This window comes from Cavia porcellus, unplaced genomic scaffold (genome assembly GCF_034190915.1).
Source record: "Cavia porcellus strain 051 isolate PalLab524CR breed Dunkin Hartley unplaced genomic scaffold, mCavPor4.1 scaffold_11, whole genome shotgun sequence".
Taxonomy (NCBI): Eukaryota; Metazoa; Chordata; class Mammalia; order Rodentia; family Caviidae; genus Cavia; species Cavia porcellus.
Window position 1 is genome coordinate 69,407,110 of NW_026947494.1, and position 15,473 is coordinate 69,422,582.

General features: G+C 37.1%; 1 protein-coding gene across 4 annotated transcripts in view; it reads right to left on the bottom strand.

Annotated features, from left to right (window-relative positions):
- Positions 1 to 15,473, bottom strand: part of Chd7 (chromodomain helicase DNA binding protein 7) — a 182,449-nt gene that overhangs the window by 58,682 nt on the left and 108,294 nt on the right. For all 4 annotated transcript variants that reach the window (XM_063258454.1, XM_063258452.1, XM_063258453.1 and 1 more), the window contains 3 exons: positions 12,751 to 12,892; positions 7,779 to 7,916; positions 6,708 to 6,773 (listed from right to left, as the gene is read on the bottom strand). In XM_063258454.1, coding sequence (XP_063114524.1) covers positions 6,708 to 6,773; positions 7,779 to 7,916; positions 12,751 to 12,892 — 346 coding nt within the window. The remainder of the gene's footprint in view (positions 1 to 6,707; positions 6,774 to 7,778; positions 7,917 to 12,750; positions 12,893 to 15,473) is intronic.

Consider the following 15,473-nt stretch of genomic DNA (forward strand, 5'->3'; position numbering starts at 1 on the left):
CATATAAAACCAAACCTTGTTCTTATGCTGTAATTTCAGTGCATCGCTATTCATAGTTTTAGTTTTACTCAATGGTACAATTAAAACCTCTCAGACAAGATGTCTCACATACATAGCAGCCAAATAAAATTAACACTCCAACTACTTCATTTAAGCTAGGTTAAAATCCTGATACACATCAGCCAAATCAAGAGTTTTCAGTGGTGAGATTATCTGTAACATCTCCCTTGATCTACCTGGTCTACCGTATGCAGAAGATAATGTTTATGTGATATTTTAGGCATCTCGCGTGTGCTTTCTCCCTTGCCCTCTTTTCTTTGTAGGCTGTTAAACAAGTCATAATATGTAATTTTCTTCAGGAACATTTGATCAGATAAAGCAGGGATATAAAACATACACACCCCTGACAGATGTTACAGAATTACTTTACACTTGTATCAGAGCCCCCAAAGCCTGTTTTGAGGGTCATACATGGGTGCTCCTCTGCTTTGTAGACACTCTGAAAAGAATTAAGGCAAGTAGGAACAGAGCAGAGGACAAACAAAACAGCAAAGACTTCCCCTGAACAGACTGCCATAGATCTGTTCAAAGGCACAATTTCTTCTCGCCATCTATAATCTTCAAGCTACTGTAGGTGGCTGTGAACCTAAGATTTGTTCACAATTTTCACTGTATCAGTTAAACCTGAACTGTACACATTTTTCAGCTTGTCTAAAGATCATCAATAAGAAGCCTGGATATTCAAGAGTATGCTCACCACACATTAATATCTGGTTGTGTCCTAACAGGTTTGCAAATATAAAACAGCTTTTTAAACCAATATTCAGGATACCATCATTTATAAAGACTTTTAGTTACCCCAAATGAAATGCAATGATGGCCAGATACCTTTGAAAGCACCCACATATTTCCCTGTTCTGTTACCATTTCAGACACATTTATATGGAATTTAAGAGCTTCCAGTAGAAGGGCAAAGGTGAGAAGTAGATAGAGACAACCAGGGGAATGAAAGGCTAGGTCTTCCAACACATCACAGGGTTAAACTTAGAACGGAACTCAAATATCTGATACTATTGTTCTGATACTAACCATATTTCTTTCAATTCTGAATATTAAAAACATTGCACATTTTAGGTAGTCTAGGCTAACTTCCTTCTTTTTGGTATTTTCTTCTACAATGCTCTTTCTACTTCAGTTTCTACTCAACTCACTGTTTCACAATTCTAAGTAGACACTAAGGTCACAGGAGCAAATCTCTAACAGTAGAAACAGTTTGTATTCCATCTCACTTCTGGTTACCAGAAAGTTCTCTTACAACCACCTGTTTGCAACTCTCGCTGACACTCATTTTCTTGGTATGACCAGCCAGTCCTCTAGAAACCTGCTGTGAAGACACCTAGCAAGAGGGTCTAGGCATAGTTTGGATTGTAAGTGTCCCCCAAAGGCCCATGTTGCCAAATGCTTAGACCTCTGTTGGTGCTATTTACTGAGAGGTGGTGCAAACTTTAGGAGGTGGCCCCAGTGGGAGGTCTGGGGTAATTGGGGGCATGTCCTCAATGGGAGTACTGGAAATCCCGGGCCGCTTCCCTGCCCCTCTCTTTCATCTTTTCTGACCACAAAGCTAAGAGCTCTGCTCCACCAGGAGCTCCTACCATGATATGTTGTCACAGATCCAGAGCAAAGAGGTCAATTAGTCACGAACTGAAGCCTCCACATCTGTGAAACAAGATAATCCTTTTCCCTATACAAGCTGGGAAACAAACAAGAGTCTAGAGCTGCCCATGAGAAAGGGACTAGGTTCTGCGACCTCACTTAGCAACACCTGGAGCCGGCGCAGAACCGTCCTGGGATCAGAATCTTTCACATAGCAGTATGTTTTGTTTAAATGACCACATATGTATGATAACCATCTCTTTGCCCTAGAAGTATAAATAGAATTGTTTCACTGTTTCTCACTTTTTCCTTGCATATAAATACAATCATGCTGACCTCTTTATTTTACTGATGGCAAAACAAATAGTGAGAGCACGTGAATCCATGAGCTTTCAAGAGCACTCATTTCAACGTTCACTAACGGCAGTCATTTGACCAGTTGCCCACCTCACGCTAGCCAGTTTTCAGATGCCACCCTTTAACATGCACAGCCAGAGAGTAACAGAGATAGAGCACCAGGTCACACACACACAACACTTAAAATTATTTCATGAACAGCTACCACTGAATTGTCCAACAGAACCCAACAGAACATTTGTGCTTCTCTATACAAATCCTTATTATTCATAAGTTTAAAGTTCTAAACATTTCAAGTCGTATTTGTACCATTCTTCATATGAACCAGAATTCTTGATTGTAGAACAAATGAATCTTGTGGCCAGCTGTATTCAAAGGTTATCCAGCAATTGGTATTTATATGGCCTGAAAGACTGAAGATCTTTCCTAAGCAATCTTTTACAACTTAAGTAATTACCTTGGACAATCAAAGCTAAATTATAGTGCAAAAAAGCAAAGTTTTGTTGTGTGTGGTGGTGCACACCTACAATCCCAGCACTCGAGGGTGCACGAGGTTTTGAATTTGAGGCCATCCTGGGTTACGCAGTATGTTTGAGCCCAGCTTGAATCATACAGCAACATCCTTTCTCAAAAAATTTAAAAAATGAAAAGTGCTCTAAAGGATACAACTGCAAGTGTGTTTAGGTGTGTTAAATAGATGACCATATTACTGAGTCGTTGTTGGATCACTGAACACAACTGTTTGCAGTCTCACTGTTTGAATGTCCACTTTGTATGCTTTAATTATGTAACTTGAACAACTATTTCTAAGATGACAATGACAATATGTAATTTATTAACTAGTGATTTCTTACCTTTTTTTGTAATTCTGTATTACTTGTACCCTTATACTGTTTTGTTTTTTTCCCTTTAAATGAAAAAAAAATGAAAGAAAAAAATTTTTAAAATGCATAAAAGAATGAAAAGTAACTTCACATGGTCAGCAATATGGTGTGGATATGAATCCTTTGTGACCCAACTCACTGCACACTCCAGTAGAGATAACAAATCATGGTTCACTTAGAAAAAAAATAAAACCATAATAATGAATGAAATGAAGAATGTTTTGAGTTTTTGTTTTGTTTCTTTTTGAGACAGGGTCTCATTCTGCAATTCAAGCTGGTTTTAAACTCACTATGTAGCTCAGGCTAGCCTCAAACTCACTATGTAGCCGAGGCTAGCCTCCTGCATCAGCCTCCCAAGTGCTGAGATTATGGGCGTCCATCACCATGCCTAGCAAGAGTTTTGTTTTAACTTTATACTTTTTAGTTGCTAGATTTAAATGAAGAGAATTAAACACTGGAATTTAAAGAAAAATAAAGAATTTTAGGGAAGATAGCCAGAATTTGGCTTTAAAAATACTTTTTGAGCTTTTAATTCACAAAGGCTTCAAATTGTTCTCTAAAAATAGATGGCGCATAGCAGAAGGGGCTAATGACTAAATGCTGAAAATGAGAGATTTTGGCTTTAAAGTTACCCAAATATCCATTCACATATAGTGTCTAATTCAAAATTAAACACAAATAAAACTATAGCCCTTACACTGGGTCACATTCAAACTAACTTGGGTTTACAATATATAAATGCCGGTGAGGTGTTTGCTGAATGAGGAGGCTCTACCTGAGAAGTTTTGTGAGTTGCCTAATTCCATCACAATGGAACAGCATATTTCTGAGGTCACAGCACTGACTTCTACTGACTCACAACAACAGTATGGGGTGTCAGGTGTCACATACAACAGTATGGGGTGTCAGGTCTGTGTGTCAGGACTGGCGTACCACAGTCACTTTCTATCGTGCTACCAAGGAGACAGGAAGACCCCTTCTTATAGCTAATTCTTAAATTATTTACGGTAATAGGAAACAGACCAGCAGAGACAGCTAGAATCCATAGAAAAGTAACAAATCTCCTTTGGTTTCTATGTGTAATACTTCCATCCAGTTATTTCTAAAGCTGATAACTTTAATAAGTACTTTATTAACCACTCTGAGAGCACTAACAATTTAAAAAGTTAATTACTGTTTTGACTATCTTTTCAGGCTTTTAAATGCTCTTTTTTAAAAATACCATAATAGACAAGCAATTAAATGAGTTCTATTTCTCTTCCATATTCCAAATAATATCTCAAAGCATACAGTACCTTCCAGAGGAATGCTTCCACCAGTTTTCTCCATCCTGAAATTCAGCTCTTTTACCTGCAGTTGTAACCTGTGACTGAGGAGTTGCGCAGTTGTAACAGGGTCTCACTATTAGCCCAGGTTGGCCTAGAACTTGCAATCTTCCTGCCTTTGCCTCCTGATTGTTGGGACTCAAGTGTGTACCACCACACCTGTTTAAATTGTCATTTTCAATGTCCTATGGTAAGATAAACTAGATCTTCAGTAAATGGTATCATCTATGCCTAAAATGTGCACACCTTTAAAAGATAGCTAAGGGGAAAAATGAGTGACACAGAAAAAAGCAATGTCTTACATAAATGCATAGTCTCAGTAGCTCTGAAAACAGAGCTAATTATAATCTGCAACCTCCAAACCTGCTGAGTAGGCTGCTGAAGTACTATCAATTGAATGAAAATCAGAGTGTCCCATTAAATGACACGCTATTTACTCAAACAAGTCACTTCAATTCAGTGTAGGGGGTTATTCTTTAAAGCATGTCAAGTATTTAAATTTTACCATATATCTACAATTTGTAAATGAACAGTCCTAGAGTCATCAGTAGGATAAAAATATGACCTTTCTAATGAGTTAAACAGTACTCACTTCTGCTTGAACAGGTGGAACAGTTAGTTGGAATTTCATCATTTAATTCATTACGGCAGAAATCTTTAGTGTCATCAGACAGCCTCAGACACAACCCACCCTGAATTCCATTTGAAAATACCTTGATGTATTCTTCCTGATCGTTTCATATGTACTAGAGTTATATAAACTGATAAAAGTCTATTCCCCGAATCACACAATAGAAAAACAAGCAGCACTAAAATGATGGTAAACAAGTTTACTGTTTGGTGCGATGACATTTTCAAGGATCTCCTCATAAAAGTATTTGAACAGCAAAGACTTACTATCTGATAAGCCTGGGATCTCACTTGAAATCCTGTAATTCCTCAAATCCTCATCTTTTTCACTGGGAAATTATACTTTGTGTACATTTTATTATAGAGAAACCACTTTATTTCACACACCCAAAAACTGAAATAACTGTGAGATATCTAATGCAGTGGCAGAGTATTGCCTGGCAGGTACAAGGCCCTGGGTTCAGCTTCTAGTGTTGCAAAAACAAAATGTACACACACAAGTTTCATTTCTACCCATCTTGAAAGCAAATAAAAAGAACAGTGGGCTTCACTATTAAAGCTGAAGAAAAGATCCCTGCACCCAAGGAGATCACTTATGGAGACACTGACAATTGCATGCTGGAATACGTCCCTACCTCTGGTACCTACATAATTATTTCAAGGGGGTAAAGCATTTCCCACGCTGGACAAGAACAGAGATAGCTGAGAAACAAAGAATTTTTTTTTCTTTTTGAGCAGGGTCTCACTGTGTAGTTCAAACTGGCCTTTGAAGCTCAGGCTACTCTTGAACTCACAGTGATCCTCCTGCCTCAGCCTCCCATAACAGGTGGGGTTACAGGTATGCCCAAGCACACCCAGTGGACCAGGGAATTTTCATCAATAGGAGACAACATAATGTCACTGGACTTCTTCATTCAAGAGCGCGTAAGTTCACGTACCAATTCCACACACAAGGAATATGAACACCACATACTGGGAACATGCCCAAAAACCAGGAAGGGATCTGGAGATGAGATGGAGCAGGGAGAAGGAAGGGAAGACAATGACAAAAGGAATGAAGATAACACAGACACAGACACGTGCCGGCTCTCTACAGGGATGTAGTATTATACATTAGAAACATGTACTGATGAAAAGAGTATCTAAGTCCATCGAGGAGATAAGCACGAGTTCTGAGAGGTCCCTTTGCAAACCAACATGAACTCTAAGTAAACACCACCTTCAAAAATTATACTGGAAACAGCCCTGTATTTTATCTTTGCACTGGCAATATAGCATGAATATTTCAACTATAAATAAAAAAATGTCTTAAAATTTTTGAGGAAACACTTCCTGGCCAAAAGAATAAGGACTGCCTATCCCACCAGGAGGCTGGGGTGGGGGACCTTACAGAGGGAGATGAGAGGTAAATGCCTGTTTCTGATTAGTATGAATAAGTTTTAGTAAGAAAGGAGTCTGTAACTCTGAGCATCCCATGTATTTCTTTAGAGACATCTCAGATTTTTGCCTATTCTGACTGATACAACACACAGTTTAACATATTTTAATTGCGTGGCTTAATGTATTTTAACTTCATCTGAAGTTAAAATGGTCCACAGACTTATACTGACTAAGAGATCAGACATGATGAAAAATACTACCACAAATTCTACTTTACAACAGTCAATTTAAAAGAAAATTACAGGGGCAGGGGATTTAGCTCAGTGGCATAAGCGCCTGCCTTGCAAGCAGGCAGTCATGAGTTTGATCCCTGGTACCGATAAAAAAAAAAAAAAAAGAAAGAAAGAAAATTACAAAGCAAATAATCCTAGAAGGGTCATATACATCACAGATTTTCAGCATTCCCAATGGCGCTTACCTGCTTTTTCACTGAACGACTGCTCATGATTTTTTCCACCACGGGGCCTTCTGCATCAACAGATTCCTAAGAAAATAAAGTGGCAGAGATCAATCCAAATGGAAAACATTTCAATTCATGCTACATAAGCAAGAAAAAAATAATCATTCTCCTGTGTCACTATCTCCGCACTTTTAAACCACTGAGCACAAAGTCACTAGGAAACATGACTGAAAGAACAAAAATTTCACTTTACAGAAAGGCAAAGGGAAGAGCTGTGCTTATGCCTCCACGATTATGTGACTCAATTACATAGACTAGCATGAGTCCCTCAAGCCAGAGAGCATTCAGAAACTCCAGCTGCCAAGAGAAAATAATCTCTGCATGACAGCAGTCAAAAATATAACTCTTCTTCATCAATACCCATGGGGTAAATACACGCATCGTTCTGTTACTGTAGGAGCTTTTATCTATGGAGGTCACATAAAAACATTGTGCCACCGCTTAACACAGCACAAATTACTAAATAAGACGCAAGACTGCATTTAACATACTATACTGTTCAATGTATTATCAGTTTGTTAGCTAAAGTACAGTAATAAGAGTATTATTTTTAAATTCTTTACAATAATCCTACATTAGTATCTATATTTCATCCAAAGTATTTTATCCATCATTTACATTGCACAGAGAATAAAGTGTGCCCTGCTGGGTACTACAAGGCAGTAATTTCATAAAGGGGTTCTTATGGTGCTGAACAGCAGGAGACGAGTTTGAGTGGTTTATTAAAGTCCCAGAAGCTACAACACTGAATTCTCAGAGGTAAAGTCAGCTGTCTCATATTCTGGCTCTTACTCTTCCCTCAGCATAGACCATTAATTTTCCAAAATTATGTCAAATTACATATCATGGGCTTGTATAAAAATAAATTTCAGTGAACAGGGCTTTCAAAAAAGACACTGCTAAACAACTAATTTCCCCAAGCACATTAGCCAACATCAGATGAATGCTCCCTGCTGAAAAGTCCAACAGCATCACTGAACTTCTCAGATGCCAGCTTTAGGATCTCCAGTCTAGTTGAGAAACGCTAACCTGCTGCTCTGACTGTGAGGTGTTGGAGGGGGAGTCTCTCCCTGCAGCATCTGCATCATCTGCCTCCTCGTCAGAAATCCTGAACTCCAAGTCTTCTGTGTAACGTTTCCTCTTCACCTGCCTGCTGGACCGCCTCTTCTGAAACAGAATCCCAACAGAGTGGGTTTTAGAAAGCAATCGCTGGTGCTCTCTTTAACACAGCTCAGGACTCTTAAGAAATGTTTTAAAAAGATGAGAATGTTAAAGAAAAGCTAATAACTTTATCAACTGAAGAGATCACTGAAAATGGACGGAAATCTGGACTGGAGTCTTGGGTCAGCCATTACACTGAGGCTCCGAGGAAGATTCCTTCAACAGGAAAATGAAACAACAAACCAGGGTTTCCAGTGAATGAGAACAGAAATAGTGGACCTGGGTAATGAATCTATAAGAATTCTTCATACAGTTCTGTATACCTTCATGTGTGACTGAAAATTTTTCATATAAAAATGCCCCTAAAAGTGAATGCATTAGAATATACTCTGCAAATTACAACATTTTACATAAATATTGTTTGTTACTCTATTATTCAAAGTACCCCATATTTCAGAAGACTACTTAAATAGTTTTTGTATCTGAATTTTGATCCTAAAAGAAACAATTTAAAAATTAGGGAGAGGCAAATGAATGACAAAATTCATGATGAATGACAGGTGTACTAATCTTCATGCCTTTAACTTTTTACCTTGCTGCTTAAAACTTTAAGATTGGTAACAGCTGGTGTTAGTACAACTGTTGGTAAAATGGGTATTCTCACATCTTGTGGTCAAAATATAACCAGTACAGCCTCTCCACAATAATGTGGCTGTATCTAGCAATTAAAATGTGCCAACCCTTTGGTCCTGCAGATCCACTTAGGAAGCTACATTTGTATCTTGGAAATATCTGCAAAGCAAGCTGTTACATGAAAAGTCACATAACAGTAAGTCACTGATGATTCCACTTAAGATAAAAAATTTTGTCTAGTTGGATATGTGGATCATCAACAAACACCTTAAACTAAAGGGCATGTATGCCTATGTTCTTCTCTATGCCTCAATAATCACTTGCTAAAATATTGAAAAGTTGCACAAACTGTTAATAGATATTAATTCTTGGAAAAAAGAGTAAAAGGATCAGAGGGGGTTTTATCTTTTAAATTTGGTCCTGAAAGAAACATTCTGGAAAGTTTTTAAGAGCTGAAGAATTGAATGGTAAAATTCACAGACTGACAATGAAAAGTAATTCTGCTTTCCTTTAAAAGTAAAAATTTTAACTTTTTGCAGTTTTGTTCAAAATAATCCTTTTCAACCACTTAAGCAAATAATTCGCACTTTTAGTTAAAATGGTGAGAAATATGCATACATGATAAAATTTAAGTTTATGATAAACATAAATTTTAAATTGTTAACCAACACTAGAGTTTCACAACTAGACACTGGGTTAGCAAAGCACACAGAAGAAATTTTTTAAAATACCAAAAAAAGTGGGGGTTTAGCTCAGCAGTATAAGCACCTGCCTAGCAAGAATGAGGTCATGAGTTCGACCACTGGTACCAAAATAAATAAAATATAAAATACCAAAAACCCCACAATGTAAAGTGTTTTCTATAAGGACCGTGTAATACAACTTTTTAAACAACCTCACGAGTTTTAAAGCTGAGACACCAAGGTAGAGAGGAACATGCACCCCAACAGTGGCATGGGCACTGAATCTCTCGTATCAGGACCAGCAGAGTCTCATCTCTTTTTCCTGTAGATGGGGACTGAGTTTAATCAAAGGTGGTGTCCTCTCTACTTTCAAAAAGTAATACAAGACACATCACACTGAGTATAATGTAGCACCAAACAGCTTGGTCAAGACAAGTCTCAGCTCTACACAAAGAGAGCACCAGAGGCACACAGCGCCTTTCTGACAAAGGTCACTGAGAGCTAACTGTTCACACTGGTTGCCTTGCCAAGGGAATGGCATGAGCTAGAGGTTGCTTCAGGCATGCTCCCAACCAAGACAGAGCTTCCATGCTGCCCAGAACAGCCAACTGCTGGTGGAGGCAGCAGAGAAACCAGTGGCCATTCTGACACCTAGCAGCTTCTCCACATCACAGGAGGCAGCTTGACCTCATGAGTCATGGAGCTGAATATTTCTGCTTGAACTGGCTCTAACTTGCACATGAGTTACTTTGTGGGCCTCCATTTCCTGGCCTGTAGAATGGGGTTAAGGATAGTAACTACCCCTCACAAATATTGTGATGACCACATAATGGACTTCATTTAAAGTATTGTAAATACAATCAGTAAGATTAAAGTCATCATTAAAAAGCTCTAGATTTCCAAAGAAACACGGCCCAATTACCTTCTACAGCTTCCCTTCTGTCTTTCCAAAGCTGACCTACTTATTTTTGCTCTCAGGCTCACCGTACCACCCCTCACTTTGGATGGTCAATTTCTTTAAGAGACAGAAGACTTATTTTTTAAAACCCAGACTATTATGAACAACAAATGTTTCAATTTTGTGAAAGTTAGCATAATATCTGTATTTCATCTGATATATCAACTAAATTGAAATGGACTAACTTATATGTCCACCTTTAAACCACTGCTGTAAGAGGGACATGGTCCTAATGGTCCATCTGCGGTGTTGCATCAGGTTCCCATGCTTGGGTCACACTGCTGCACCACGCAGCCAGCACAAGTAACTGGACAGGTTCTAGACAGGGTCCAAGACAAATCCACTTTGCAGTAAAGCTCACTCCAATATTAATGGGATGTTTCAGTAATAAAAAGAGATCTTTAAAGAAATAAACAAATTTATACACTGGAAAACATGACTCTTCTATTGTAAGTTCTTCACATACCAACTCTGTAATACAAAGCTATACGACAGTCACAAAGTTAGTAGTACATACAAGATCACTTCCTAGGTGTCAAATAAACAAAACATCCAAAACGTAATTACAACTACATTTTCTGAAATGTTTCAATGTTATGTGGTTTACCTACTTTCTGTATAATAATTCATCTTGAAGTCGGTTACTTTGGGTATTAAGATTTCTTTTACAATTTTGCAATACAAAATTAAATTATTCACTGTCTATTATGTTTCTATTATGATCACTTAAACTACTATCACTTGTAAGATTTCTGTGAATATAAATGAAACGTAAGAACTGTATTTAAACTGTAACTCAGACACTAAAATAACATCCACTTTTAAAATTGGGATTGCCTCAAAAAAAATTATCATACTTAAGTCATATACCTATTTTAACTGAGGATCTGTTTCTAGGATCTCCCTGTTAGGAATATCATGTAAGTTTACAGTTAGTTATATATATTTGGCATTCACTTTTTGAAACCAATTACAAAAATCAAGAATTTTAACCTTGAGCCCTTCAAGCATATATTATAAGAAACATAATAAGCATTCAGTCACTTCCTAAAGCCGAGATGCCAGGAATTGAACCCATAACAGTTACATATTAGCCAACTGCAAAGGGTGCACTGACATTCACCAAAATGTGATGAAAAATATTCAAATTAGTATTCATAAAGTCCACTTAAATCTTAATACAAATAGGTTGTTTAAAAACAGTGGCAGTATTTTGAAAGAATAATGAATTTCCAAGATTTGTAAATAAATCTGTTTAATATTATCCAAAAACAAATGCTATAAAGGTTCTGTTGAGCAAATACAAACTAGGAAAAAGTATCCCTGAGGGTAAAAATAAAATTCAAGATCATTAAAATACTTTATTTAAAACTGCTTGATCAATTTTTTAAAGATACCAATTACTTTCCCAATAGCTGACGTAAAATAAAAATAAATTATCTAATTAACCTGTGAAGCACAAGTACTCCTCTGTTAGTTATACAACCAAACCAAACACCACTAAATCACATTTATTCGCATTCTTTTTCCATTTATCTCTTTTTTCAGGTCCTTAGCTTAGGTCATTCTGTGAGGTTAAAGATACCGAGGGATTCTATTAAAAATACCAAAAAAAAAAAAAAAAAAAAAATCTAAAATTGCTTAGACTACAGCTACATATTACAAATATGTTGTTTCTAACCGGCAGGGGCACAGAAGAAAGTCCTGGGTATGCACTAAATGATAATAAGCTTCTCGGGGCTGGCTGCCTACTCCGGTGGGACTCCTCAGTAACCGCTCCCTGACAACTCAGATGTCACTCACACAAGTCACATTCCCAGTCATCCCACTGGACCAGACTGGCATCCTTCCAAGAAACCTAACAAGGAAATTTCACTATCACGTGCAAGCATCCTTTAGCCCAATCAGGAAAGCAGCATACTTTCTTTATACCTAAGAACTCAAATTCCTAATGTTTATTTCAGGACTCATTTCTGAATTCATTCCTACAAAATTCTTGTAAGTCAAGAGAACCTAACACTGGAAAATTCTGCAGAGTGGCCCTTGGAACAAAACTGACTTGTTGATAGAAACTTTAGTATTACCGGAACATACTTCGTCTCTGACCAGATGTCAGAAAACGTAAGACAGCCTACAAATTACACCTTGGGTTGTTTTTTTTTTGGCGGTGTATGTGTGTGTGTGTGGGGGGGGGGACACCCAAACTTGAAAGAAATTATAAAAATGTGAATTAAGCTGTAAATGAACTAAAGTTAACCAATGTCAGCAATAACATTAAAAACAACAAAAATACATTTATAGAAATAAAGGAAGAGTTTTTGTTTCATTAATTACGGTCAAAGATGGTAAAACCAAACTGGTTAGGAGTTTAGTTTTGTGTTGCACTCTCCTTGCCCCGCACACTAGTTCTCATCACTATGGATATAATATTCCAGGCAACTATACAAACATCTCACAAACATTTCTACCAAAAAGACGGTGGTCGGAGAGCGGGGCTGTAGTATACTTCGCATGTGGCTGTTAAACACAGTAAATAACTGAAGTTCAAGCACAGAAGTGACATTACCTGAATACCTGGGTCTTCATCTTCTTCAGGAGGAGGAGATGGTGGGGGTGTTTTGTCTAAGTCTGAATTTTCAGAACCTTCTGTTTTTCCCTTGTTGACTTTTTTCTTCAAAGCACTTCCTTCAGAATCAGATTTCTTATTACTAGAATTCAAAGGAGATCACTTAGTGCTCGCTTTTTAATGTGGTTTTCTTCATTTTCCATACCTTCTATTTCCCACATTAATATCCCAAAAGTATGATTGACAACTAATACATCAGTACACACTGTCCATTTATAGTTAAATGGGATTCTCAACTCAGCAAATTTCATACTGATGACCGTTAGCAAGTATCTGACCTAGTTAGAATAAAACTGCAAGCAACAACTCCCTGTACCATACACGGTACACTTGTTTAAAACTCCAGAATACACCAAGCCATAATGAAAAGTCTGACTAAGAAGTTTTATCAAATTTTTAAGATGTGGAACACCTTTCGATTATATCTTTGTGTTTCTTGCAGATAGTTTTGCTTACTTATCCCTTGTGATCAGTGCTGTCAAATATCCTCTTATCCCACCCAACTTAGTCTTTTAATAAAAATTACACAGCAATTTCTTAAAATATATGACTTTACTTAATACCATGTTCTTAATTAAAAGTTTTATTTTGGTTGTAGGCACTTTATTTTAGATAATCACAATTAGTCTTTTTTTCAAATGTTAGGTCTGTTAAATTAAAAATATTGCAAAGCAACCCCAATAATTAAAGTACATGTCCCAAAATATGTTGTTGACAAATGATAATGAAATTTGAATATTATATAAAAGATATAAAGGTAATCCAAGAAAAAATATTTTTAAAATGTTTTAAATTAGAACCTTCAGCTTTGATAGTTGATAGAATACATAGTTAGTACTACTTTTGATTTCCATATTGTTCTCAGGATTTTCTAACATCAATTATCATTTCTTAACAGTGAAAATAATCCAATCCTGGCAAAGATTATTCTTTTTACTATCTGCAGGCATCCCAAATTCTAATTAACTTTAAAAGCAAATGATGTCTTTCAAAAATCTAAATTTATTTACTGGTTTGTAAATTTCCCAAAAACTGTACTGACAGAGTACATTAAACTGAATGTTTTTAGCCTTAGCTACTACAAAAAGAAGACATCTATATGCTTTTACTTAAGTAAAGTATATGATGTAAGAAATATTTCCAGTATTGCTATTGACAATGCATTCAACATAATCTAAAACGTATTTTGTTCAATTAATAAAGTTCTGTTTATCTTACACTAGCTATTTTTTACACTTACAGTGTATTTTGACTGTGTTCTGCTTTTTAATACTTACATAGTGTATTTTGATTTTGTTCTGTTAACATTCTAGCACAGCTAATACCCATATAAAGAAATAAAACAATTCAAGGTTATAGAAATGACATTTAGGTCTCAAGAGTCAACTTTATTTAAAAAAGAAAAAAGGGAGTGTCCTTAAAACTTCAAGCCACCGAAATATCCACAGAAAGTATATTTTTTAAATTAAAAAAAAAATCCACCCAACAGTGTCTCTTCCAACTGTCCTAGTGTTTACGCTACACATGGACAGAAGTCTCCCCTACTATGAGGCTCCATTTCCAGCATTTATTTCCGCTCTAACTGCCACAAATTATACAATACTACAGCTGAACACTGGGCCCCTTTCCTTTCATCTGCACGCCAAGAGCAATCAGATTACCCTGGTAACCAGCGGTCACATGACCAGCACCTGCTCTTTTGGCTGGATGCCACTGACTAAAGCCATCTGCTTCCCTCAATCAGCTTTCAAACATTCTCAACACCTGCGCTGCAGTGTTTTGTGGTTTCTTTTATCAAATCAGTGCAAAACTGCTTCCAAAACTTTACATATTTCTCAAATTTGTTTAAATCAGAGGTAGGCCTGTCAAAGAGTTGAACCACTGCCAGGTGAAGGGAGCTGGCAGCTATGTTTTCCGTGGTGACCTCCCTTTACCAGAGTGAAAAACACGGTTTAATTTAGTGGGGTGGCCAGGCACTATGTGCACTGTCCTACAGGAGCAAAAGGCTTACTTGTCTGGAAGCCAACCAAAGCCCACGTCTGAGGAAACATCTATTTGCTGGAGAAGTGCTAATGATTTTCCATCTGCCCTTTCCAAGGATGAACTGTATGGAACTTCCAAGATGGCTGAAAGTCAGACAGGACCTCTCCAAATGCTTAGACAAAAAGCCTGTAGCTAAGAGAAGCACTTACCCCAGATCTGATTACTGAAAGACTGCAAACTCATTAGTCCTTGCACCATTAATATTCAGAGACAGCTAGGCATTTCCAAGTACGAGTACACAACTCAAACATGCCAAGAAGTCAAAAAAGGCTACAAAATCTTCAGTGTTCACCCAAAGATATTAGAGTCCAGGACAAAATTATGCCGTCTATATAAAACTGCCTTTGTTAGTACTCTTGCAATAAGATAATCTAAATTTCCAATATGTATTATATGAAAACTGTTTTGACCCCAAACAACCAAAGTCAAATGTTTCGAAGTCAAATGTTTTACCTAGTAGTTAAGAACATTAGTTTTACTCAGTCCTTAGTTCAAGTATCAACTGTTGCTTATGATCTGTGACCCCAGATAAACCTGTTCTGCTGAGCCATAGTTTCCTCACTGTAAAATAAAGCTGGTAATTATACCTTCTTCCAAAATTTGTTATGAGGTTTAAGTGA